This window comes from Temnothorax nylanderi, unplaced genomic scaffold (assembly GCF_030848795.1).
Source record: "Temnothorax nylanderi isolate EJ_2023f unplaced genomic scaffold, tnyl_v1.0 TNYL_tig0921_pilon, whole genome shotgun sequence".
Lineage (NCBI taxonomy): Eukaryota > Metazoa > Arthropoda > Insecta > Hymenoptera > Formicidae > Temnothorax > Temnothorax nylanderi.
The window spans coordinates 9,273-35,618 of record NW_027249983.1 but is presented as its reverse complement, the minus strand read 5'-3'; the positions used below and the strand labels follow the sequence as shown (position 1 = coordinate 35,618).

The 26,346-nt window shown below is 32.8% G+C and overlaps 3 protein-coding genes across 7 annotated transcripts; 2 read left to right on the top strand and 1 right to left on the bottom strand.

The window, feature by feature from the left end:
* Window positions 1–231: 231 nt before the first annotated feature.
* Window positions 232–3,294, top strand: Las (lipoyl synthase, mitochondrial). The gene is made up of 6 exons (XM_071725091.1): window positions 232–627; window positions 1,049–1,354; window positions 1,975–2,131; window positions 2,242–2,299; window positions 2,413–2,568; window positions 2,662–3,294. Exons 1-6 carry the CDS (start codon window positions 544–546, stop codon window positions 3,029–3,031), a joined length of 1,131 nt encoding a protein of 376 aa, XP_071581192.1. The 5' UTR covers window positions 232–543; the 3' UTR covers window positions 3,032–3,294.
* Prosalpha6 (Proteasome alpha6 subunit) lies at window positions 3,186–8,185 on the bottom strand. The gene is made up of 5 exons (XM_071725095.1): window positions 8,043–8,185; window positions 5,285–5,535; window positions 4,731–4,890; window positions 4,442–4,651; window positions 3,186–3,509 (listed from the first exon to the last, which is right to left on the bottom strand). Exons 1-5 carry the CDS (start codon window positions 8,043–8,045, stop codon window positions 3,297–3,299), a joined length of 837 nt encoding a protein of 278 aa, XP_071581196.1. The 5' UTR covers window positions 8,046–8,185; the 3' UTR covers window positions 3,186–3,296.
* A 1,832-nt stretch (window positions 8,186–10,017) lies between these two features.
* On the top strand, window positions 10,018–25,405 carry LOC139785931 (WD repeat-containing protein 26-like). Of its 5 annotated transcripts, XM_071725096.1 has the most exons (12): window positions 10,018–10,310; window positions 10,419–10,905; window positions 11,280–11,528; window positions 13,649–13,808; window positions 14,447–14,617; window positions 14,815–14,988; window positions 22,536–22,724; window positions 23,187–23,453; window positions 23,801–23,946; window positions 24,036–24,244; window positions 24,402–24,593; window positions 24,731–25,405. In XM_071725096.1, exons 2-12 carry the CDS (start codon window positions 10,892–10,894, stop codon window positions 24,784–24,786), a joined length of 1,827 nt encoding a protein of 608 aa, XP_071581197.1. In that variant the 5' UTR covers window positions 10,018–10,310; window positions 10,419–10,891; the 3' UTR covers window positions 24,787–25,405. The 5 variants fall into 5 exon arrangements, with proteins under 5 accessions (XP_071581197.1, XP_071581200.1, XP_071581202.1 ...); XM_071725099.1 differs by lacking the exon at window positions 10,018–10,310 and having other exon boundaries at window positions 10,321–10,905; window positions 11,292–11,528; XM_071725101.1 differs by lacking the exon at window positions 10,018–10,310 and having other exon boundaries at window positions 10,321–10,905; window positions 11,254–11,528.
* The last annotated feature ends 941 nt before the right edge of the window (window positions 25,406–26,346 follow it).

Sequence of the window (26,346 nt, the reverse complement as noted above, 5' to 3'; positions counted from 1 at the left end):
GGACATATAAGTGCACAATCTCTGTAAATTTCAGCTTGATCCCTTTATTTTGACTGAACGGACATACATCCTTAATTTGCTCTCGGAGCTCGGAGCGAGCAAACCTGGCCCAGTCGATTACGCTATTAAATGATTTTCGTACGTTTGAGGTGAAATATTGGAAAATTAGTGTGACGCGCAGAGACGCTTGTATATTGGGGAAAATTTTGGATAATTTTGATAAAATTTTCCAAGCTGAATAAAAGCAGAGGTTATAACCCTGAAAATCAGGGCCTGTTTAACCGTTGATACGGCGATGGTCCAACCAAAATAATGGCGGAAAATCAGAAACTAAAAGATCAAAGGTGCCGAGGGTGGCCGAGGGTGCCGAGTGCCGACAGAGAGTGAACATACTGGTTATACTGTGCTCATAACGACAGTTGCGCAGCTTTTTATCATATAATATACCTGCGTGTGCAATGCGGGTCTATCAAGATGAAAACATGAATCGCTTCTAATCATCTCCGCATATCTCTGCTCTCTTTACAACTGACTGATTGATATATGAATTTTCACCGCATAAACATGTTACGTATATTTAGCGCCACAAACCCTAAATGCGCCCTCAGCTGCCCCTTTCATCTGGCAGTAAGTTTCAACGATTTGCTTCAATTCCGAAAGATGTTTAACCCTTAAAGTGTATACGTTTTTTTGGTACCTTCTAAGTGTGTACATTGGTCTGTCACATTCAACGTTATTTTTCCCTACCTTGAAGTATTTTAAAAAATCTAAAAAAAAAATTCATAAAACATCTGTCTACATTGTAGTTGACGATTTTATAGTCATTTTGAGATAAACATCGTTTATTTAATATCTTCTAACAGGCTTGCAAGTTTTACAGTTACGAGCATATATCACTTTAGCTCAGATGTTGCAAACCCACGTATATATGTTAAGGGTTAAGCACAAACATTTCTATCTAGTACTCAAACCCTATTTATTCGTCTCAATATTGAATTGCGCAAATAATTGCGTCTGAAACAATTCTGACGAAAATATCATGTTACAGTGTGCGCGCACTGAGAGTAATAAGAGATTTTCTGAGAAGCTAGTAGATGGTCCGCAATTTGAAGACTTCCTCAAGAATGACGTTAAAGAGTACAATGGCAAATTAAAATTGGACATGGGTGAGTCAGGGCGGCTGAGATTGCCACCATGGCTAAAAACGGAGATACCTACGGGTAAGAGTTACAGTAGGATAAAGGCGCAACTGAGGCAATTACGACTAAGTACAGTCTGCGAGGAAGCCAGATGTCCTAATATTGGGGAGTGCTGGGGCGGAGGTAGTCACGGCACAGCAACAGCTACCATTATGGTTTGTATGATAAACCAAGAACTGAATACTAAAATAAGTTCGCTAGCAATCATATATTAATAATCATGCAAATATCTCTATTTTTGTAAAACCACGATGTTAATTAGTGTATTCATTATATTCATATCGATCTATCTAGAACCATGTAAAGTCAAAAAATCTTGGTATATACCTTAGACCATATACTACTGGACTGCGCGTTGCACTCTTGATAGAGTAGCGCCAAGTTACGGGAAAGAGACAAACAGTTTGACATGCATGTGACAAGGTTTGGTCCCATATGAGACCTTGTCACACGCATGTCAAACTATGCTGCCCTTGTCCCTCAACTCAGCGCCAGTCCCCACCACTAACGCGCAGTCCAGTAGTATATGGTCTAAGGTATATACCAATACCTTTCATATTATTTTTAATTCTAATAAACGTTTTATTTTTGCATCTGGCATTTTATGTGAAAATGTCTCACAAAAATCTAAAGTTACCATTTAGCTATACGAATGGTATGCAGATTCGCTTATCTATCCATTGTGGTGTCAAAATAGTCAAATAGAAAGTTAAAGTTGTAGGAAATAAATAAACCATTGAAGATGTGTCGAGATAACAATGAGTCGAATCTTCAGTTAATGGGAGATACGTGCACTCGCGGCTGTCGTTTCTGCTCTGTCAAAACTGCACGTAAACCACCGCCGTTAGATGCAGAGGAGCCAATCAATACCGCTAGCGCGATAGTGGACTGGGGTTTGGATTATGTCGTTCTAACATCCGTGGATCGTGACGGTTAGTCATATAAATCAATAACACACACACTCACACTCACATTATATATATATATATATTAAATTGCACTATTATAGATCCAAAATTCAACGCATTATTTATTATTTCAGATTTAAAGGATGGTGGAGCTAGCCATATCGCATCTACTGTCAAGGAAATAAAAAAGAGGTATCTTATCTGTGCAACTATTTTTTTTTACTCTTATTTAATAGAACAAATAAGAAATAAAGTAACTAGTGCTCAAATCATATCGCGTTAGAAATACTTATGTTTTATGATAGGAGCAGTATCCTAGTGGAATGTCTAGTGCCAGATTTCAGAGGCGATGAAGATTGTGTCGCTACGATTGTGAATTGTAATCTGGACGTGTTCGCGCATAACATCGAAACCGTAGAACGTTTAACCCCCTTTGTTCGCGATATGCGCGCTCGATATAGGTACGCTTAATGTATCTTTATAGTCCGATATATATTTATTAATAAATATTTACGATTGTTAATTCGAATTAATTAGTCATTTACTATATATAGGCAATCGCTGGCCGTATTGAAAGCAGCTAAGAAGTTCAATCCCAATTTAATCACGAAATCGTCGATAATGCTGGGACTGGGCGAAACCAACCAGGAAGTCGAACAGACTCTGCAGGATCTAAGAGACGCTGGTGTGGATGCTGTAACAATGGGGCAGTACATGCAACCTACCAAAAGACACTTAAAAGTCGTCGAATATGTAACACCCCAGAAATTTAAAGCATGGGAAAATTTGGGAAATCAACTAGGCTTCCTGTATACCGCCAGCGGTCCATTAGTCCGGTCATCATATAAGGCCGGGGAATATTTCTTGGCAAATATACTAAAACAACGGAAGAAACAACAGATTGATAGTCACACTACATCGTGAATGGAAGCAATGTAGATGAATGTTTAGCCAAGATATAATAGGAAATCAATATAAACAATAAATTTACAGACATTGCGAAAAGAAAATCATCGCAATTTAGTGATAGAATGATCTGAACAATAACATATTACTATTAATGGATTGATAATAAATATTTCGTCATCTATAGGTTTACTGTTGTTACAAAATTGAGATATTTAATCATAAAATGCAGCTTTACGTTATATATAAATTGAATGCAAATAAAATTTATATTACTACTATTTTAATCCGTGTCCATGGCAATAGCAACTTGAGGATCTTGAGGACCTTCGTCGGCTGGCGGATCTTGCGGAGGTCTGGCGTCGTCTTGCACAGCTGGCTCAGTAGGCCTTCCACGTTTATCGTCCCCTTCAATTTGGGACAAATAAGCAGCCGTCGTAGTTTCGTCGAGAATAGTGAAATCGTAACCCTTTCCTACTATCCCAATTGATACATTCTGAAATATATAAGCGAGATTTAGTACCTTTTTCAAATCAAGATTAATTCTTAAAATTATGTATCAAGATTCTTATTATAAGTATTGTATCATTTGCTGCACATTTAGTAACATCATAAAGATTATATATACATGTATGTACATACATATATATGTACATACATGTATATATGTATGTATACAGAGCGTGTGTCCTAGAAGGAAAAGTTAATATTTTGGAAGGTGATGATATCGGTCATTTTAAACAAAAATGTTCATATGAACAAGGTTCCTATTCCTATTCCGAACAGTTTCCGAGATAGAGCTATTTGAATATACAGTTGCAAAATTACTGATAAGAAAGAGATACTACGTACTGTTTCCAATTTATTGTTCAAGTGACACATTTTTACAGAAGAATGGATACACGAGACGAACTGGTTGGTCAAATAATGGATACTATTGCATAAAGGAACGTCACAATGCACTCAGACAAGCAACACGCCATGTTCTCACAAACGTTGATAAATGCATCGATGTTAACGATAGAATTTTAGAAAATTTATTGTAAGGTGTAAAAAAATGTGTCACTTGAATAATAAATTAGAAACAGTATATAGCATCTCTTATCAGTATTTTTACAACTATACATTCAAATAGCTCTATCTCGAAAGTTATTTAGAATAGGACATTCATTCTCATGATGGATCGATACCATCATCGAAATGATCGATACCATCACCTCTCAAAATATTAAACCTTTCCTCCTGGGACACCCCATATATGTGTATATGTATATTAGCTAGATTATATGAAATGATACGTGACTCCGTGTGATCACGATTGACTCGCAGTCGACGAATCCAGGATTTGATCCTGACTTTCATCCTATGCCTTCATTTTATAAGTGCAAGGAACACGAAATGAGAGTACAGCTGGTCAAATCTACTTACCTTCACTGATAAATCGACTTCATTAGGTAGAGTATCACGTAACGCTCTAAGGCCATGCTTGACTAACTCATCAAGATCGCATGATAAAAATTCACTTAAGTGTTTCTCTAAGTATGTCCTTGCGCTTTGGGAACGTGATCCTATGGCCATCGCTTTACAGTCGAAATAATTCGCTGACGGACAAGTCTGATATATATGGGGCCCTTGATCCTATCAGAGATGATCATTGTTAGAGAGACATATTTGACATATAATGAATTATACGCTGTGATCTTCAAAAAATTCTCACATCATATCCAGCCACGAGTAAGCCAACGCCATATGGACGTCGATCATATCTTTGTGTACACGTTTGCATCTTATTTCCCAGAGATGTAATTAAACGACCCACAGGTAATGTATCATCGTGAGCATACTTGTAATTCAGACATTCGGTCCGCATATAACGGCTGCAAATATAAACATAATAATTTGTTATTCTAAGTTAACCTTTTTGCTAGTAATTACTACAATATACAGCAGATAAATATAAATAAAATTTAAAACATAATTATAAATGTGTTTAAAAAAACTTGCACTTAAATATTTTTATGTTTTTATGTTTATTTCAATTTTTAATACCATCAATATTTCTTATCAGTTTCAAATAACTTGAATAGAAGAAATCAATAAATTGGGTAAAACGTAACAGACTTAAATTCCATCTACATCTAATATAATGACAATGTAGTGGTGGCCAAGTAAAAGAGGTAAGAGATAATCAAGAATAGATTTTCTGCTATATTCTTTTATAAATAATAGAAACAGAGATTATGGAATGATAAAAACGAACAAACAGTATACCTCAATATTCTTGCATCTGCTGTTAAACCTGAAATGCTAATTCCCATGTGTTTGTCTATCGGTATAATTTTCTTCTGATGAGCTGATAGCTCTGATGATGCTCTCTTCAGCGCAATGAGAATGGCGTATATTTGGCTCTTAAGACCTACGGTAGCTGATCCCAGTTTCACAGCTTCCATAGCATATTCCACTTGATGTAGTCGTCCTTGCGGACTCCATACTGTCACATCGCTATCATACTGATTGCGGAACTAAAAAATACATGCAATCGTCAAATGAATAGGAATCATATACATATTTCTATTCAATTAACATAAGTATTTGTAATCTTAAAAGGCTCTAATAATTAAAAATCAAACGTATGAAAAAGGGGTATAAAGCCGTAACAATGTGTTCGTGTCAGTTTCTGTATATATATATTTATACATATATTTTTCCAACTTTATTTAACTGCGCGCCGATTATTTGTCGGACTTGAAACACAGTTATTGTTGGAATTAAAACCCTTCCCTCCCCGGAATTAAATCGAGTCGATTTAATTATCTAAAAACTGTAAAGAATTTATTGCGAAAAATATTACCTCAGTTTTAATTCCAACAATAACTGTGTTTCAAGTCCGACAAATAATCGCGCGCAGTTAAATAAAGTTGGAAAAATATATGTGTATTATATATATATACACACACACACACACACACACACACACACACACAGAAACTGACGCACACGAACACCTTGTTACGGCTTTATGCCCCTTTTTCATACGTTTGATTTTTAATCATTAGAGTCTTTTAAGATTATTATTACGCGGGCGAAATAATGCGGTTTTTCAATCACGTCGTCTGAAGAAAGACGTTTCAAATTATTATTAACCGGTTATTGCGATAAATATTACCACATGCCTCGGTAGTCGAATTGGTACGACGCCCTTCACGGAATGAGGGAGTTTCCAGGTTCGAATTCTGGCTGAGGTAATATTTTTCGCAATAAATTCTTTACAGTTTTTAGATAATTAAATCGAGTCGATTTAATTCCGGGGAGGGAAGGATTTTAATTCCAACAATAACTGTGTTTCAAGTCCGACAAATAATCGGCGCGCAGTTAAATAAAGTTGGAAAGATATACCTATGTATATATATATATATATATATATATATATATATATATATATATACACAGAAACTGACACGAACACCTTGTTACAGCTTTATGCCCCTTTTTCATACGTTTGATAAGTATTTGTGTCCTGTCTTTAACCAAGAATATCTTATTTTCATTTTATTTATAATTATATAAGTCAGTGACCAGTAAGATGTAACTTCCGGTCTGATTTTTGTGTTAATGCCTATTACCCTCTCCTTGTTTGCATCTTGACTTAAGATACAATTTCATGGTACTGTCGTTCCCAAAACGGAGGCCAGTAGTCATGTGGTCTAATTTTATATTCAAGATCAACTTAAGTACAACCTCAAGACACAGTATAGCTATTTTATTGGCTGGATGGAATCTTAAGACTGTCAATAATCAGATTTAAAGCAATCTTAAGTACAAAATCCAACTATAAACATTGTACAAAGTGTCAAGTCTTACAAGTAACACTACCCAAGTGTCACACACCGATTTTTCTGAAACTGTACACACATGTAGAACTTTGCAAAATATTCATCATGTTTTATTGTCATTTTTTTATTTTTGATCATAAAGCATTTTAAGAGTAGAAACTATCCTTGAAATATTGACCTTCTCAACCCTATGTACGTTATCTCGAATAGTTTTTGCACCAGAATATTATCTCTAGGAGTTTTCAGGGTTTTCTGGACATTTTTTTCACAAAAAATCGACCAGCAACGTGCATGGCCTAAAAAGTTGTTATACATAGAATTGAGAAGGTCAATATTTCGAGGGCAGTTTCTACCTTAAAACTCGACTCTTAAAACGCTTTATGGGCAAAAATAAAAAAACACGACATAAATATTTTTCGAAGTTCTACAAGTGTGTACAGTTTCAAAAAAATCGGCGTGACACCTGGGTAGTGTTACTTGTTAGTTACATGCATCCAGTAATTCATTTTCAAGATATAAGTTGAGAAGAAATGGACATTGACATAAAAGTCAGGTCAAAAACGGTGTCTATGCCAATGATATAATAGTTGTATATTTAACACATTCCATGTAACTTCCCAGGTAGCAAGTTGAAGTTTGTCGTCATTTTAACGTTAAAATGTTAAAAACGTTATTTTAATGTCTAAATGATGGCAATGTCAGTTTGCTACCAATGTTGTACCATCAATTGTCCATGCTGAATTATTTCCATTCAGGCTATTTCGATATTTTGGGTATAAGCAGATATGTTATCATAAAATATTTCATATCATTGATTGATACATTATATATACAATTAACATGTACAAAATAGTTATCATACCATATAGCCGTATACTATCGGTAGTATCCTAAATGGGCACTTGCGCACAAACAGCGCGATACATGTTAATGTTTAATTATTCAATTTAAGCAATAAACTAAACACTTATACACAAATTTTTCATCTTTTAAGGCAATATATTTATTTTTTCTCATATACCTTTAATCATTACTATTTCGCCACGTAATTATGTATACTATCATATTGCTATATACAAATATACATAACCATAAAAATGGCGACTTTGACATGATTTATAAATTCTTTTTGTAATAATCATTAAATAAACAGAAAGCTCGAAGTATAATATATCAATAATTAATTAAATACTCACCATTTTTATTAGCAATTCTTTCAACTGGAAGAGTAAAGATAACAAACAATATTACTTGCAAAAACACGCGACTTTCGCCGACTAACCAAAATCACTTGTCATGCAGTGATCAGCAGTGATCTGCAGCGATCCAGTGATGTGCAATGTTACTAGTGTAGTGACGTCGCTTTCTTCGCGCATGCACGGCGTTTCGGTGGTGAGCTCTAGGGGTCTATGGGCGGTATTCATAGGCCTAACCGATCGCTTGATACGCGTATCAAATAGTATATTTGAACTAATCAGCCAATAATCAAACTAATTTACTAGTTATTTACTATTTAATACTCGTATCAAGTGATCGATGTAAACTAGGCCATAGTCAGATCTTCAGCCTTGTGTACACGATACTAGAAATCGGTCCGAGTTTCGGTTTAAAGCCTTGTGTACACGATACTAGAAATCGGTCCGAGTTTCGGTTTAAGCCAATCAACTTGCAGCTCTTACAGAAAAGCAGCAGTTTCATTGGCTTAAACCGAAACTCGGACCGATTTTTAGTATCGTGTACACAAGGCTTAAGCCAATGAAACTGCTGCTTTTCTGTAAAGCCTTGTGTACACGATACTAGAAATCGGTCCGAGTTTCGGTTTAAACCAATCAACTTGCAGCTCTTACAGAAAAGCAGCAGTTTCATTAACTTAAACCGAAACTCGGACCGATTTCTAGTATCGTGTACACAAGGCTTAAGAGCTGCAAGTTGATTGGCTTAAACCAAAACTCGGACGCAGTTCCCTTAAGCCTTGTGTACACGATACTAGAAATCGGTCCGAGTTTCGGTTTAAGCCAATGAAACTGCTGCTTTTCTGTAAGAGCTGCAAGTTGATTGGCTTAAACCGAAACTCGGACCGATTTCTAGTATCGTGTACACAAGGCTTTAAGCTCGGTGTCCACGATGCAAGAACTGTGTCCAAGTTTCGGTTTAAGCCAATGAAACTGCTACTTTTCTGTAAGAGCTGCAAGTTGATTGGCTTAAACCGAAACTTGGACACAGTTCTTGCATCGTGGACACCGGGCTTTAAACCGAAACTCGGACGCAGTTCTAGCATCGTGGACACAAGGCTGAAGATTATTAGGTGAAAATGCGAAAAGTGAGAGAATTTACTAGAGTATCTACGATTTCATTGGTCGAAATCTAGTAAATCTGTTCACTTTTCGCATTTTTACCTCGTGAAAAGATACGTAATAGGCCCCCTAGAGACCCTATAATCACAGTATAACCAGTAATAATAGGGCCTTGGCACATAGAAAAAATTAAGCAGTAAGAAATCAACGGTAAAGGCCTTCACACATAAAATCGCGTAAAGACGTAAAACGTAAGCGTAAGAAAATCGACCAATCCTAATCAAGTATTGTGCTGTCTGTAACCCATGGCACCCTTACGACTACGACTTACAACACTCATTGTAGACCGGCCCTTAACGACAGTGTCGGTATCGTTATGTTGTCGTTGCGCAGTAGTGCGATTCTGTAACTCGTTATGAGGTATCGACTATCGTTGCGTAGATATTTTATATGGTAAAAAAGCTGCGCAATTGTCGTTATAGCTCATAACGACGGCATAACGAGTTACAGAATTGCACTACAGGTATACTATATGGAAAAAAAGCTGCGCAACGACGATATAACGATATCGATACTGTCGTTAGAGTAAAGGCTGATTTATAGAGGCCGTAACCGTTAATTTAAGCCGTAATCTTTAAGAAATTGACCAATCACAGTCGATTGTTCTTCTCACATTCAACTGTGATTGGTCAATTTCTTAAAGATTACGGCTTAAATCAACGGTTACGGCCTCTATAAATCAGCCTTTACAGAATAGGGCTACTGTAGCGCGATTCTGTAACTCGTTATGAGGTATCGACTATCGTTGCGCAGATATTTTATATGGTAAAAAAGCTGCGCAATTGTCGTTATAGCTCATAACGGCTGCGGTCCACTTGACGGCTTGACGCTACAAATTCTTTGGAGCGTTCTTCTTCTCCTCGTTCTTCATTGAAAGAAAAGAGAAGAGGAATGCTTCGAAGCATTTGTAGCGTCAAGTGGACCGCAGCCAACGACGGCATAACGAGTTACAGAATTGCACTACTGGTGTGCACCCGAGTGAAGTTTTCGAACGCAGAGGGACTCTACTTTTTAGCTAAACGCGCAGTCTATTCTTGCTTATGTCTATGGGCTTTGCCGTGGACAAAGAAATCTGTAAAAGACGAAGTCAGTGGAACGACTGATAGCCAAGTACGTAACGAGCGGATGTAGTAGGCGCAACGATCGCTAATCTATCCGCAAAGAAGAGCACGACGTGACGTAAACGACGGATCCAAACAAGTATCAGCTGTGTTGCAGTCATTGTTCCCTGGATTCATATCGGTTTTGGCAGACAGATCCCAGTTTCCCTCAACATTACCATCGAGTCCTTCGGAGACTGGTAGAAACGGCGGAGATAGCGACGGTGGCTGGCCCGCGCCAAAGGACATAGCGAGGAAGCGCGAACGTTTTTAAGATCCGACGCGACAAGTGGTGAGAGGAGAGAAAAAAACGGAGGAAAGCTAGGCCAGGCTCTTTTTTTCGTTCCTAACAGCAATCGTGGCTGCGCGCGTGCTACCCCGGCCCCAGCCCCAGGTCCGTGCCACTATTCGCCAACGGTTATCCCCGGGGGACAATAATAGTGTGAAAAACGGGGCGGTACGCGCATAAGCCTGGCCTCGAGCAGCGAGTCGGACGACGGTGGACTCGCTCCGCCACCGCGCAAACGGTCCCGTAGTTCTGTACCGGCTACCCTACGACCAGCGGACGAGCACCACTCCTCCAGTCCGGACATGGATAATTATCGGTAATGTACAATATTTTCGAACACTTTTCAACGTGAGCGCGTCGGCGGAGTTCTATCCCATATATGTTCGTGATTTCAGAATCTCGAGACATTTTCACACGTTCGTCTTTCTTTTCTCATATGTCTCTCTCTGTGTCCATTTTTTTATGTGCTCATATTCTTTACAGGGATTCAGTCTCTTTATACAAATTATTACAAGTTATTATTAATAAGTTATATTATCTCTTTTATTTTAAACTGACGTGAAATTTACGATGGATTTCAAACTCTTCAAGATTATTAGAATATAGTTTCTATTGAAATAGTACCAGTTAGTATGTCCTTGAGTTAATGTGGCGATATCATTAGTATTGCCATTATGGATAACATTCCAGTATGCACGACAGCATAATGCAGCAGCAGGCCTCAAACGGTGGTGTATCTTCTGGACTACAGCAGAATGGAGCTAAGGCAGATTCTGGTGGGCCTCATGCCAATGGCAATCTGTTACCAGAATCAGATAGTGACATTAATGGTGTGAATGGAGATATGAATCAGAGTTTGGGACCACCAAAAATAATGGACAAAACTAATCAAGACATTGTGAGACTTATCGGGCAACATTTAAAGACAGTTGGATTAGAGTATGTAACATTGGTGGTTTAATTAATTCTTAGTATGTTAATTCGTTAGTTGAAAGATTTTAGTTTAGAAAAGTAAGAAAGTAGTTGGATGTCATATTTAATACAAATATATTTACCTTTTTATGATATATCAAGATTAGAATGTATGTACATGTATATACATATATAAATATATATACAGAATATCTCACGTTTTTCCTTACAAACTTTAGTGTGTTCTATGAGCAGAGATAAGAAAAAAAGTTATATAAACATAGGTCATCAAAATACTTTATTAGAAAGTTGTCGTAAAAGTTAGAATTTTGTATTGAAGAAATAATGATGATCTTATCCACTTCTTTTAGTTGTGCTTACTGTTTGAAATGATTGAAGGCGATTATAAAAACTTGTATGAATACTAGTAATGAGCAGTACTTTGTAGAACATTAGAGCCCCTCTAATCAGAGTCTGGCCATATAGCAGCAACTTTTGATTGGTTTGCCATTTCTTGATAAAAGCAAGAGAACAGTAAGAGAAATCGATATAAGAGAGAAAGAGAAAGGGATATGAATGTATATTCTCTGGTATATCGCTTTCTCTTTCTCTCTTATATCCTTCTCTCTCGCAGAATTTGCAAGTTGGCCAGATTTTGATTAGAGGGACTATAGTAGAACATTATCTCAAAATGCCGTGAAAATGTCGTTTTCACAAACGAAAAATACATGGATAATCATTTTGTATACGGTTTATGTGCAAGGAATATAAGGACTTCTGTTAGAGAATATTAACGAAGATTCTCTAACAGAAGAGTGCCGTATCACACAGTCTTAACCAATATTTATTTGCAATTACGCTTGGGTTTAAATTCCTAGGGTAATACATTTTTAGTATTATATTGATGTATAGGTTGTATGACATTGGCAAACTTTGAAGTGCAAACTTAAGTGAAATTGTTTCTTACACATTTATATCGTACTTTTGCTATAACTTTCTAATAAAGCATTTTGGGACTTATGCTTATATAACATTATTTCTTATTTCTGCTCATAGAACATATAACTAACAATAAAGTTTGTACGGAAAAACTTGGGACACCTTATATGTATATGTATACGCACACACTTAAGGCCCCCGCACAATGAAAAATATAAGGAATAAGGAACAGATATTAGCGATTAGAAATAAGAAATCAGAGGAATAAAGCTGGTGTAGCATTAATATACGGCTTCCGATAAAATCTATTGTCTGTGTTATTCCCTGTTTCCGTTGCCTGTTTCATCGTGCATCCAACTTTATTCTTGATTCTTTAATCCTAATCGCTAATATCTGTTCCTTGTTCCTTATATTTTTTATTGTGCGGAGGCCTTTAATTATACAATAGTAATTTTGTTATTGCCAGAACAAGATATCAAACAATTAATTTTTTTATTTTTATTAATTTATTGTCAAGAGAATTACATTAGCCTTACACAAACTGTATTCGTATAGTAGGAAAGAGCTGATTATAGAATTTTGAAATACAGGAAATATATACTATGATATCTATCAATTACATTTAATTTATAATGACAGGTACTTTGAAAAAGTATTGAAATATTTTAACCATTAATAAATAAATAATTTAAGTTTAAATAAAACTATAATTATATTTCAAAATTATTTTAACCTTCTGGTGGACGCGTCCTTTTCCATAACGGGAGGAGGCGTGCAGTATACAAAGTACTGCGTGGAGTAAGATTGGAAAGAAAGGATAAGGGATATTATCGTAAAATAAATATTATGCGGTGAAAGTTTACGATATTTTAAAGCTTATTAGACACTGAAGGAATAACTCGGGGAGCCGAGACTCAAATTGAAAGTTTTCACGAATTTCGTCCAAAATCGCAAAATCGCCGCGTACAAAGTACACACACGCGCCCGCCAGAAGGTTAATGATATGAAATAATAAACATTAATATATTGTATATCATTATTTAGTAACTTTAACGCAGATAAAATATTTTATACTCTTGCCTATACATTTGTTAATATAAAATCTTAAAAGATCTTCTTAAATTCTTACAATTAGTAAGATTAAATATTAAGATTAGATATTATAATTTATAATTAACAACAAGTAACAAAGGAAATATTATTTTTAGTCGGACAGCAGATTTGCTTATGCAAGAATCAGGCTGTCGTCTAGATCATCCTGCTGCGGCGAAATTTAGGCAACATGTTATGGATGGTGATTGGAATAAAGCAGACCATGACCTCAATGAACTTAAGTCTTTTTTAAATAGTGCAAACCAGAGTTTAGTGGTAAATTTTTTTTCATATAATTGATGGTCGTACTAATAGAATGTTTTTAAAATGTTTGGTCAAATTGATATATTCTACTAATTATACTAATGACAGAAAAAATATGTAAATATTTTTTATGTAAATGCGTTTTATTGTTTTTATTATATATGATACAAATTTAAATTAACAGTTAAATTTGTAAACATTATTTAACATTGCTTCAATATGATAGCAAAATGTAAACAATTTGACACTAATGAAAAGTATTGTAACTATAATATCTCAGAAGATTTAATTGTATAATGTTCTTTCCAAAAATATTTTAAATCATGAAAATAAAAAAAATTTTACAATCAATACATAAATATAAAACTTTTCATTCTTTTTAAATAATAACTTTTTAATACAATTTGGTCAACTTTGTACAATATATTGTTGTAGAATATTCTTGTTCCAAAGTTACAATATTTTTTACACGTATACACGTATACAAATGATGTTGAATTATATTTAAATACAAAATAATGACAAGAAGAAAGACAATAAAAGACAATTTTAATGAGTTAGAAAGGTATAGGGATAAACTTTTATTAATAAATTAATAAAAGTAAAATACTTAATTGACAATTCAATCAATTTCCTGTTTTTATCCGTAGGAGATGAAGTTCTTATTGCTAGAACAAAAATATTTAGAATATTTAGAAGAAGGCATGGTGTTTGATGCGTTACATGTACTGCGCAACGAACTTACACCCTTGGGCCATAATACCGGTCGTGTTCATCAGTTATCTTTATTCATGATGTGCAGTGGACGTGATGAATTACAGGTATTCCATATATTTGCTTCAAATAACGAACAAAAGTTACAAAGGAGTTACAAAAAAATTATGGTATTTTATTGAGCTATAGGTATCTTGTACTAATGAGTTCCTACAAAAACTGAAGCTTTCTCATTCTTAAGACATAGTTGAAACTAACTTACAACTGAAAATTTGATCACTAGCAAATGGACACTTGTTGACAGACACGTGCAGGCTGGGATGGCAAAGGGCCAGCCTCCAGGGCTGCGCTTATGGACAGACTGCAAAGATTCCTGCCACCCTCCATTATGTTACCGCCACGCAGACTTCATTCTTTACTTTGTCAAGCTGTGGAAATGCAAAATCAACTGTGCACGTATCACATAACACATTCGCAGGTACATTGTTGAATCACATTACAATTTGAACTAAGCTATCTCTTATAGTATTACTTCCAAAATCTTTTTCCTATTTTTTTAACAGTGTTATAATGTTATTTTAATACTAAATACCTTTAATAAGTTTACTACAATATTACAACACATATATTTATTAAAGAATTTAATGTTATTTATAATACCATAAATAATTGATAATAATAAGATTGATACTAATCCTAAATAAGATGAAACTAATGAATTAGTCGTTTTTAAAATCATATTTTTGCTAAAAGAATAGTATTTATATTTGCTATATTTCTAAATCTCATTATTTTATTTTAGAATGATAACGTGTTTCACACTACTTTCATTGATAACAATGAACAAATTTTTCGTATACTTGAAATATAATAATATCTTAAGAACTTCTTAAGTTTAAAAACTTAAGTTTAATTACATTCTTATGTTAAAATGCTATAGCATCTTGATACTAACAATAAGTACACAAAGATAAGATAATGATGACTGTTTATATTTTTGTCTATTGGGTACCCGTTTTTTTTCTTCGAAATTCTTACGTAAATTATATTTTTGATTAAAATATTTCAGGACTAATGTAATAAAAAATATAATCATACTTTTGGCATATACCATTACAAATATTTAATTGCAATTAATTCGAATATATTTAACTTCAAAGTTAAATATATTAATTTCATTCTGAATATACGTACATCCACATGCACATACGTGCATATACGCACGCACGCATGCGTACCTACATTTGCATCTGCATTGATATTCGCACTTGTATCCACACCCCTATATGTATAAAAGAATTTTAGATATGAAGCAAGGTGCGCTCATGGTTACACTATTGTTTTTTACATTTCTTGACAAATAATGATTACAGTCATTATTATTATATTAAGCAATATTTTTAAAATATAATTAATATAAAATAGATAACATAGCAATTAATATAATCATTAACCGTTATTATCATTATTTATTTTGTTGAATTATGAGAAATCTTATATATTTATTTTTTTCCTTTAATTGTTTACTTAATACGTAAGCAGTTATATATTAAAAACATAATTAAACATAATTGATCGTATCTCTGTTAAAACTGTCACCAGAGTGGACCTATTCTGTAACTCTTAACGACAGTTCCGTTATCGTTATATTGGCGTTGCGCAGCTTTTTTACCATATATAATATCTGCGCAACGCAAATATAACGATAACGAAACTGTCGTTAAGGCTCCTGGGTACTCGTCGCGGCCATGTTGGAATGTGAAAAAGAAGCGAGAAATGACACGTTGAAAATTCTTGCGTCGTATTTCCAAATAAAAAGATATTTGCTTAAAATAACACTACAGATCACTTCAGCACACTTCGAAAATACTTCGAGTTGAAGTTAAATCTACCCCTTTCCCTTGACAGTTAATAAACAGCCGTAAAACGAATGTGATACGATGCAGGCTTGTGCGCAGGCGCATGACTAGATTTCGTATCACATTCATTTTACGGCTGTTTATTAACTGTCAAGGGAAAGGGGTAGATTTAACTTCAACTCGAAGTATTTTCGAAGTGTGCTGAAGTGATCTGTAGTGTTATTTTAAGCAAATATCTTTTTATTTGGAAATACTATGCAAGAATTCTCAACATGTTAATTCTCAACATTTCTCGCTTATTCTCCATTGGAGAGAGTTCTCATTTCTACCGCGACGTTACGTCGCCACCGAGAACGCGGAGTTCTCGGCTCAGGGACCAGGAGCCTTAAGGGCCGATATCACAGTCTCCGATTAACGTGATCCTCCGATTAAACTCACTCTGCATCTCTTTCTAACTGTCCCCCTAGAAAGAGACGAAAAGACAGTTAGAAAGAGATGCAGAGTGAGTTTAATCGGAGGATCACGTTAATCGGAGACTGTGATATCGGCCCTTAGAGTTACAGAATAGACCCACAGAGATATTTATTTGTGAAAGAAAAGCTCAAAGTATTCTAATAAAACGAATAACTTAAACGATTTAAAAATAAAGCGCACATTAAAATAATAAATTCATAAAATAAAAAAATACAGTGCTTTTAAATAGTAATTTCAAATAATTGGATTATTATGACTTAACGTAAGCAATTAAAAAATTATTATTTATTAATTACTTATATTATACTTATATTATACGAAATATTGATCAAGAAAATCATTAATTTTGTGTAAGTTTTTAAAAATTACAAATATTAAATAAGAATAAAATCAAATATTTATTTTTGAAAGTTACAAAAATACTGAAATTTCTTGAGGTTTTTATTAACCTTTAGAGGCCGGGGGTGGTCGAAATATCGACCACCCAAAAAACACAAGCTATTTGATGTTTTCAGGCAAAATTTGTGTGTTGAATAAGGGAAAAATAGTAAAAAAAAAGAAAACTCTTCAAGTCCTTTTCCCGGCCTCTAAAGGTTAAAGAAGATAAACAAAATGTCATATACGTAAAAAAGTATTTGCAATAAAAGTAAAAACTAAAAATATAAAGGATTATTAAAACATTTTAAATATGGATATGAAATGAATTAGCTAGTTACTTAGATTAGATACCAGTAATTTATAAGCTAAGCAATTTAAGATTTTTTTTATTTCCAAAGTACATTTTATACAATATTTATAGTTAAATGAAATTTTTTATTATTTTACACAGTTTAGAAGATTAAGACTAAATAAAGTATAAAAATTTGGCTTTCTTGCTTAGATCACAGACTCAAATACCTATGTTGTGTTGTAGTTGTAGATTTTCTATTTCATATGTAAATTATTTGAATCAAATAAATAGAGTAAAAATATTATTGTATATAATATTTACACGTTTAATGAGATCTATATCAAAAAGAAATATCTCAAGAAAGACAGCTTATTTATCTATTAAAACGGTAATTTATAATGCTTATTTTTATATTGTTTAATCATTTATATTATTTATATTATTTGAAATATTTTGATATAAAATATTTAAACTGAAAATTTGCGAACTATTACAAGAAAAAAATCGAAATAACCTACAAATTCGCAAATATACGTATAGCTTGAGTACATTAATTAGCGTTAGTTAAACATTACTTATTAAACGCTTTGAGATAAATTACCTTAGGTAAAATTTTACATGACTTAAAGTTTACACAATATTGTCAAACAGTAAGGGCTCATGCACAATGAGAGAAATAAGGAACAAGGAATTAAACATAAAGAGAATTCATAGTCGCATCTTTTTTTAAGACACAGTCTTCTCTCTTTTTTCAAGACACAGAATTTTCTCTATGTTTAATTCCTTGTTCCTTATTTCTTTCATTGTGCATGAACCCTAAGTTTGCTTTCAAATTTTAGATATTGTATGAGAATGATATTTTATGTACTGTATAAGTTTTCAGATATATTGATTGACTATTGAATAAAAAAATTTTGTAATACTGAAAACTTTTCTAAAAAATATCGTTTAGAGTTGGTAACAAATTATATGGCTAGTTATGATATTATATCTATTTTTGAACAATTAGTATTTTAAAAACGTTTTTTAAAGGCCGGTTGTTCCAATCTGTTGGTAAGCTAACTAATAGTTAAATCATATGTCTATCTTTATCTAATGTAAAGGATAAATAAAAGGTAAATGTCAAGATTAAGGGACGACCTCACCGATTTCAATGACCTTGATATATGTTGTCAAGGTCATGACCCCGAGTGACCTTCAGAAGGTTTTAGCCGTCGCTCGTTATTCGTTAAAAAGTTATTAACAAAAAAAGTTTGGAAAATATAGCAGCTATTTTGAGTATTTGGAAGGCATAAATAACTAATATATATGTCGAAATAGTTTACGCATACACTTTCCACGCTAAACGAGATGCGAAACGAAATTGAAGTCTTTTTGTTAAAGCAGAGAATACTTTATTTCGCGAGAAAGTCGCTGCTTTACCAAAACACAACATTTAAAGCAGTAAATTGTTGATAAATTGTAATCTTTTTGTTAAAGCAGAGAATACTTTATTTTGCGAAAAAGTCGCTGTTTTACCAAAACACAACATTTAAAGCAGTAAATTGTTGATAAATTGTATATTGAATATATGTGAGTATTGGAAGGCATAAATGACTAATATATATGTCGAAATAGTTCACGCATATACTTTCTACGCGAGACGAGTTGTCACATGGGTTCGTGGCGCGCTTTATAAGCTCGTTTATTGTATATCGCCACAAATATTCACACAGATGATCGACTAACTTTAACTTCTTTAATACCACCTCTACTTAAACGAGCTTGTAAAGCGCGTCACGAACTCATGTGGCACCTCGTTTCACGTGGAAAGTGTATGCGTGAACTATAACGACATATATATTAGTCATTTATGCCTTCCAATACTCAAAATAGCTGCTATATTTTCCAAACTTTTTTTTGTTAATAACTTTTTAACGAATAATGAGCGACGGCTAAAACCTTCTGAAGGTCACTCGGGTTCATGACCTTGACAACATATATCAAGGTCATTGAAATCGGTGAGGTCGCCCTTAATCTTGACATTTACCAAATAAAGTTAAAAAAAAAACATATATATGATTTAACTATCAGTTAGTTTACCAACCAGGTTGGAACAACTGGCCCTAATTTTTTTAAACTTACTCGTTGCCCGCATGTAAGCATATACTTTCTAATGTACATAATGTATAATTTATATTTTTTTACGAAATGTCTTTTTAGATGTGTTATGAACATCTTATTTTATCTAAATTTCTGAAACATAGACAGAAGACAAAAAATAAAATTGGATAAGAAAAACATCCAATTTTATTTATAATCAAAATGTGCAATTATTTATATTTAAGTACATTATCAATTTGGGATTTAAGATATTTTAAATAGTTTTTAATCACAGCAGCATAATTCTCAGTTTAAGAAAATTGAGAATGTAAAAAATGCCTCTCTTAAAGATAAATCAGTTAACATCGTATAACAAACATCGTACGAATTGATATGCAAGATATATGTATAGTTATTTTGTAAGATAGAAATATAATGAACATATAACTCACAAAGAAAACACATTCACGCTCACAAAATATGTTCCTGTGTTATTTATTATTGACTGCTTTTCTTGTAACAAGTGAAAAGACATGAAGAAAATCGAAAAAGAAAATTTTATTATTTTGTTATAAGAAACGTGTAATGATTTATATCAATTATCAAAGAATTCATAATATTTTAACAAAATCTAAAGATTTTCTTTATTTTTTTCTCTGACTACTCATATATCTCAAAAACGTGTTACTCTTATCGTGTGTTATCTTATTATATTGTGTTACTTTTATCGAAATAATGCCTCGAAATGATCTTTCATATGTTTCTATTTTTTGTATTTGTTCATTATAAGCATGAAATTGCAATATTTCCTTGGAAATGCTTAAATTGAGGATTTATCAACGAAATATTAAACAAAAAGATATATTTATGTGCTCGTTTCAAGATTAAATAAAAAATTATGAAAAATATATAGGGGAGACCGGGGCTCTATTTGTCTACGGGGGCTATGTGTCCACAGTACTGCTATCTCAAGTTTTAAGAGACAGATGTCTTTACCATTGTAACAAGTAGTTGTAACAACATGAAAAATGCCCTATGTAAGATATTTAAATGTTGTTTGTTTTTTTGCGATGCCTCTCGCAGACGCTATATACGTTAAAAGAAAAGCGAAAACAATTATTCACATTTTTTGACGGTCGAAAAATTTGCTGTGCGACAGTAGTTTAACTTAAATTAAAGTAAGCAATTCATAATATTATCAATTAATATATAGTTATCAGGTGTGAGAAGCGTCAAATCTTAATTCCGCATTATCTAAAATTGGCAACATGTTAAAGACTGAAAAACGTGGTCAGGGCTATCTGTCTTATTTTTGAAGGGGCAATGTGTCCACACTTCAATGACGAATTGTTCTTTTATAAATAGATAATGGTGCGTAACTACAAAAGAAAGACTTTCCTTAAGACAAGGTAGACATATCCAATAAAATTATATTTAGAGCGATTAAAAGAATAAAAATTGAGCGAAAATTTTTTCGTAAAAACAGCGTTAGACTTTGAAATAAATGTTTGGGCTCTCACTTGCTACTGTAAAAAAGTGACCTACGAGCAACTACTTGATCCTGCGATTCAAGAATCGTCACCAAATTTTTATTTTAAAAATACACGTCAAGTTAAATATACGAGTTTGTCTTAAATTATTGAATATTTTCTATTTCAAACGCTGCCGAGGATAAAGTAAAGGCCCCAAATAAAAAAAAAGATTAAAGAATTGAGGGGACAAAAGAAACTCATCACATTGATTTTGCAACGGACTCAAAATCAGTTTGATGCCACCGTATATAAAGAAAAGTTACCTCTATGTAGGAAACTTGTCAAAAAATCTATACAAAGTGCCTACTACTTCTCTGACTCCAACAACTAGGCAGTTTTTTCAATATTATATATTAATAATAAATAATATAAATAAGTATAGAAATTAATATAAATAATGTGTTTTTTATTATGTGGACAGATAGCCCCTCGAATGTGAACAGATAGCCCCGCATATGGGGCTATCTGTCTACACTTGACTTGTCCACTTAAAAAAATCGCCTCTTTAAAATGTTAAAAGATCAACGATTCTAATTATGTTTTTTTTTTATAGAAAGGTTGAAAGGTTATACCATTAAAATTTTAGCCAAATATCTTTATTAGTTTTTTAGTAAACTTGAAAAAAGCGTAAAGTGTGGACACATAGCCCCGGTCTTCCCTAGTCTTATTCTATGTTATGAAGGCAATTGTCAAGATAAGTTCAATGCGATATTAAAATGAAGTTAAAGAAAATCAGAAATATGAGACGATTAATTTAGATATTTTACATTTTTACGATACTATATTTATTATTATTTATAATAAATTACGTTTTTAAAAGAAAGTATGCAATGTGCAATATGCAATTACATACTTTTTTTAAAAAGCAATTATATATTTTCTTTACACCAATTGATTTATTTTATTATTTTGTGTGTAAATGTATTAAAATAATGTCATCAAAAAGTCAATATTTTTTAAAGTATTTCAGATTTTATGTCAAGATTGTAAAATATTCTGTCTTACTTGTAAACTATTGATTTATTGATAATTAATCTTAATATTTTTATATGCAGAATGGCTAGAGGAATGACATTATATTAAAAAATTATACATGTCTATAAAAAAAAATTATATATATATTGATGACATTGATATTTTAAAAATTAATGCATATTTTCCTTCTAAAACCGTAAAATTTTTGCCATGTGACATTATGTACCTATAATCTTTTTATAAAATCCACTTTTTCGAAATTAGATGTTTAGATTTTTAAAATAGGATACCCTACATATCTCGAAATTTCTATAAAAATAGATTTATATTATTACATATATATTGAATATAAATCTGTGTGCTTGAGATTATCCTTCTATATAATATCTTATTGTGTACGATGGCTGATAACGAAATAATTTTTCTTCTAAAGCAGACAAGCTTAGAGAATGTTTCTCTGCTTGTGGATCATAACTGTGGCAAGGAACAGTTCCCGTGCCATACCATACAGGTACTCAACGATCATTGCGACGAAGTTTGGTATTGCAAATTCTCACCCGATGGTCTCAAGCTCGCCACAGGTTCTAAAGATATGACTGTAATTATATGGGATGTTGACCCAGTGAGTATACATACGTAATACTATAGTGTAGTGATATAATGTTAACAATGTGTATCATATCCTTCACTAAAGCCATTTTTTTTTATTGTAAATTCTTTGATCAACCTTGACACGATTTTTTTTGCAAAAATGTTAAAATATAGCTCTCAAATAAATAAAGGATGAAAATAAAAGGTTTTTCTCAGAGTAAGTTTTTAGAAAAATAGATAATAAAGTTATGTTTTTCAAATAATTTTGAAACTTTGCTTTGATAAAAATTTGAGATTTAATTGATATTGAAAGATATATGTAATATTGAAAATTGGAAAATCGTAATAAATTATGACCCTTTTCGAAATTTTTACTTAAAGAAATTACAGATTAATTTGAAAATAGTTCAGAAAGAGTGCGTTCAGTGGTAGATACCTCGTATAGTTTCGTTTTCGAGATATATAATTAATAAACGCTTTAAATTTAATGCAGGAAACGCTAAAAGTGACGCATAGGAAAACGCTCGAAGGGCATACGTATGGCGTAGCGCTAATTACTTGGAGTCCCGACAGCAGCCATCTAATCGCTTGTGGTCCTGAAGATTGCCCAGAATTGTGGCTTTGGAGCGTTGATACACCTGATTGTGAATTACGCGTAAAGTTGACACAAAACACGGACGACTCGCTGACGGCTTGCGCCTGGCATCGCGATTCAAATAAATTTGTAGCCGGAGGTCTCCGTGGTCAATTTTATCAATGCGTATGTTAATCTTAAGAAACAAATAATAAATAACAATTTATAATGTTAACTTTTTTAGTACATAAAACTACTTTTTGAAAATTCTCAATAAGTAAAATAGGGATTTTTTACAATTATATAAAATATTGTCCAAAATTTTCAATCAATACAAAAGATTCGATAACGAGATGTGCTTCAATTAATTAAAATTTGAACCTTTTAAGTCTTGCATAGATATGTACGGCATTCACAGCCAAATAGTTAACAGGGGAGGTTTATCTTTTTATTAGATAAGATTCATTGAACATCTTAAACACATATATTAAATGTTCTTTCTCAATGTATTAAATTCTGATAAAAATATTTAGGATATGGACGGCAATGTTTCTGATTCATGGGAAGGAGTAAGAGTAAAATGTCTGTGGTGTCGCAGCGATGGAAGAACTGTTCTAGCAGCTGATACACACCATAGAATTCGCAGCTATACTTTCGACGATTTGGGCGATACTACTATGTACGATTTAAAATAACCAATTTAACGTATACTATCTCGATTGTCTTATTAAACAAAACTTTTGATGGAATATTTCCACACTGTTACAGATTACAAGAGGATCATCCTGTTATGTCATTTAGCGTAAACAAAGCAGATCGACTCGCATTACTTAATGTGGCAAATCAAGGTGTGCATCTTTGGGATTTAGAAGACAAATGCCTTGTAAGACGTTTTCAAGGTGTTACTCAAGGACATTTTACTATCCATAGCTGTTTTGGAGGAGTTAATCAAGATTTTATTGCCTCTGGCAGTGAAGGTTTGTCATACATAAAAATAAAATGTATCTTTATACATTGCATCACTGTATTTCACTAGTTTCATTTAAAAAAGCAATATGATTTTATGATGCGCATAGATTAATACGCATATGATTAATAATGACTAATAATTGTTTTCTTCCTATTTCATTACAGACAATAAAGTGTATGTATGGCATATCAAAAGAGAACTGCCTATAGCGACTCTTACAGGACATAGTAGAACAGTCAATTGTGTTTCGTGGAATCCTGTTTACCATCAAATGATGGCTTCTGTGTCGGATGATTTTACAGTGAGGATATGGGGCCCAAGATCATTTTCTTCAGATGGAGAAAATGATAAGACAGGTAAGTTTTTGCACAGCAAAATCTTCCAGGGTGTATTTTTTTCTGTAGTTTTAAAGAATTGCTTTAATTTATCGTGTTAATGTCACAATCTCTCGCATTCCTTTCTTCTCTTTTCATGTATTTCTTACTTCTTTCAGTTTCGCTCGAGACCAACTCTTCAAATAGCAGCGGCTGGCACGAGATGGTATCGTAGCGAACTACAGCGCACTCAGTTCACACTGTTCCCATGACCTCATGGTGTTCAAAAGACTGTCATACTGACATTTGACTGTCGTACTGTCCTGTTGATTGTCGTACTGACATTTTACTGCCTTCTGTAGCAGTTGCTCCTCTATACCTCTTGTCGATCTTGATTACTATCTACTGTGTACAGAGGTAACGGGAGGGATGTATATGTTTAGCAACAACTGCTAAATTGCCTGCAATTATTAAAACCGAAAATCAACCATCGAGCGTAATTATCACATTTGTGTATACTTTTTTTTCATAGTACCTTTAAGTATTTTATATGCATCCATATATAATATCCGTTGTGTTGGTATCTAAATTAAAACTTCGAATGCTTTAATGTCGGAGCTAATAATCGAAAATAATGTGACGCAGCATAATACGATATAAAGTAGGTCATATGGCAGAGTAGAAAATAAAGAAAATTCCGTCTTAGGATTGGTGTGTAAAGGTAAAATTATGTAAACAAGAATATGGAATGCATCCACGTATTGGGACAGTATCGTAGAAACACTATGTTTTGACATAAATTTTGTCAAATTTGACTATAATTGTATCAATAAATATTGTACATAACAGTTTCAGATGTAGAGTTTTATTCTAAGTCGTTTATCGATTAATTACTCAAACATTTATCTTTGCTATGTTATGTCGCAATTTTTGTCTTTCATTGAAAGACTAAAAATTTTCAAATACTGTGATCTCGTAATGGGATTAACGGACTTTGCGGATTGGACAGGAATTCAAGAACATTCGATGGAGAAGCAATCTTGTTGCGTTCACAGCAGCACACCAAACTATAGAATTTAGAAAGCGCTATCTGTAAGTGACTGAAATGGCTTTATTATTTAGGCATTTATAAAGGAATAATTATATATCAATTTTTAGTTATTATTGTAATGATTTGTGCAAGAAAAGTTATCCAGTCCATGTATATCATTAGACTGTAACTTTATAGTGAAGAGTATATCTAACATGAATTATAAAAATGTTTTTTCAGTGAAGACTAATTTATTTATGTGTAATTAAACAATCTGAAATGACGAATATACATAGATAATATTGGAAAATTATAATATTGAACTCGTCTTATTAACTGCCATGTGTATCGAAAGATGCTATCTTTTTCATTACTTATTATATTCAATAATTATATAATACAGAAACATAATATATATATATATATATATATATATATATATATATATTATATATATAATTATAACGTGCATAACGTAATAATGTCTTGATAATGTGATGTTATAATATTTAATAAAGTTAATATATTTGTTTTTTTATTATCGTCTATTTGTTTACATAAATAATTTATAAAAATTATATGGTATAAGAAGAAATTGCAAAAAGTATATTAATAAAACAATCCATTTTTTTTTAATCCGATGATTGGTTGACTTTTCTTAAGTTGTAATGAGCTCAAAATGTAATGGCAATTAACGGGATGAGTACATTTGAAAAAAATTTAATTTATTTTACTCTCTGAAATAAACACGAGAACGAGAAGTCT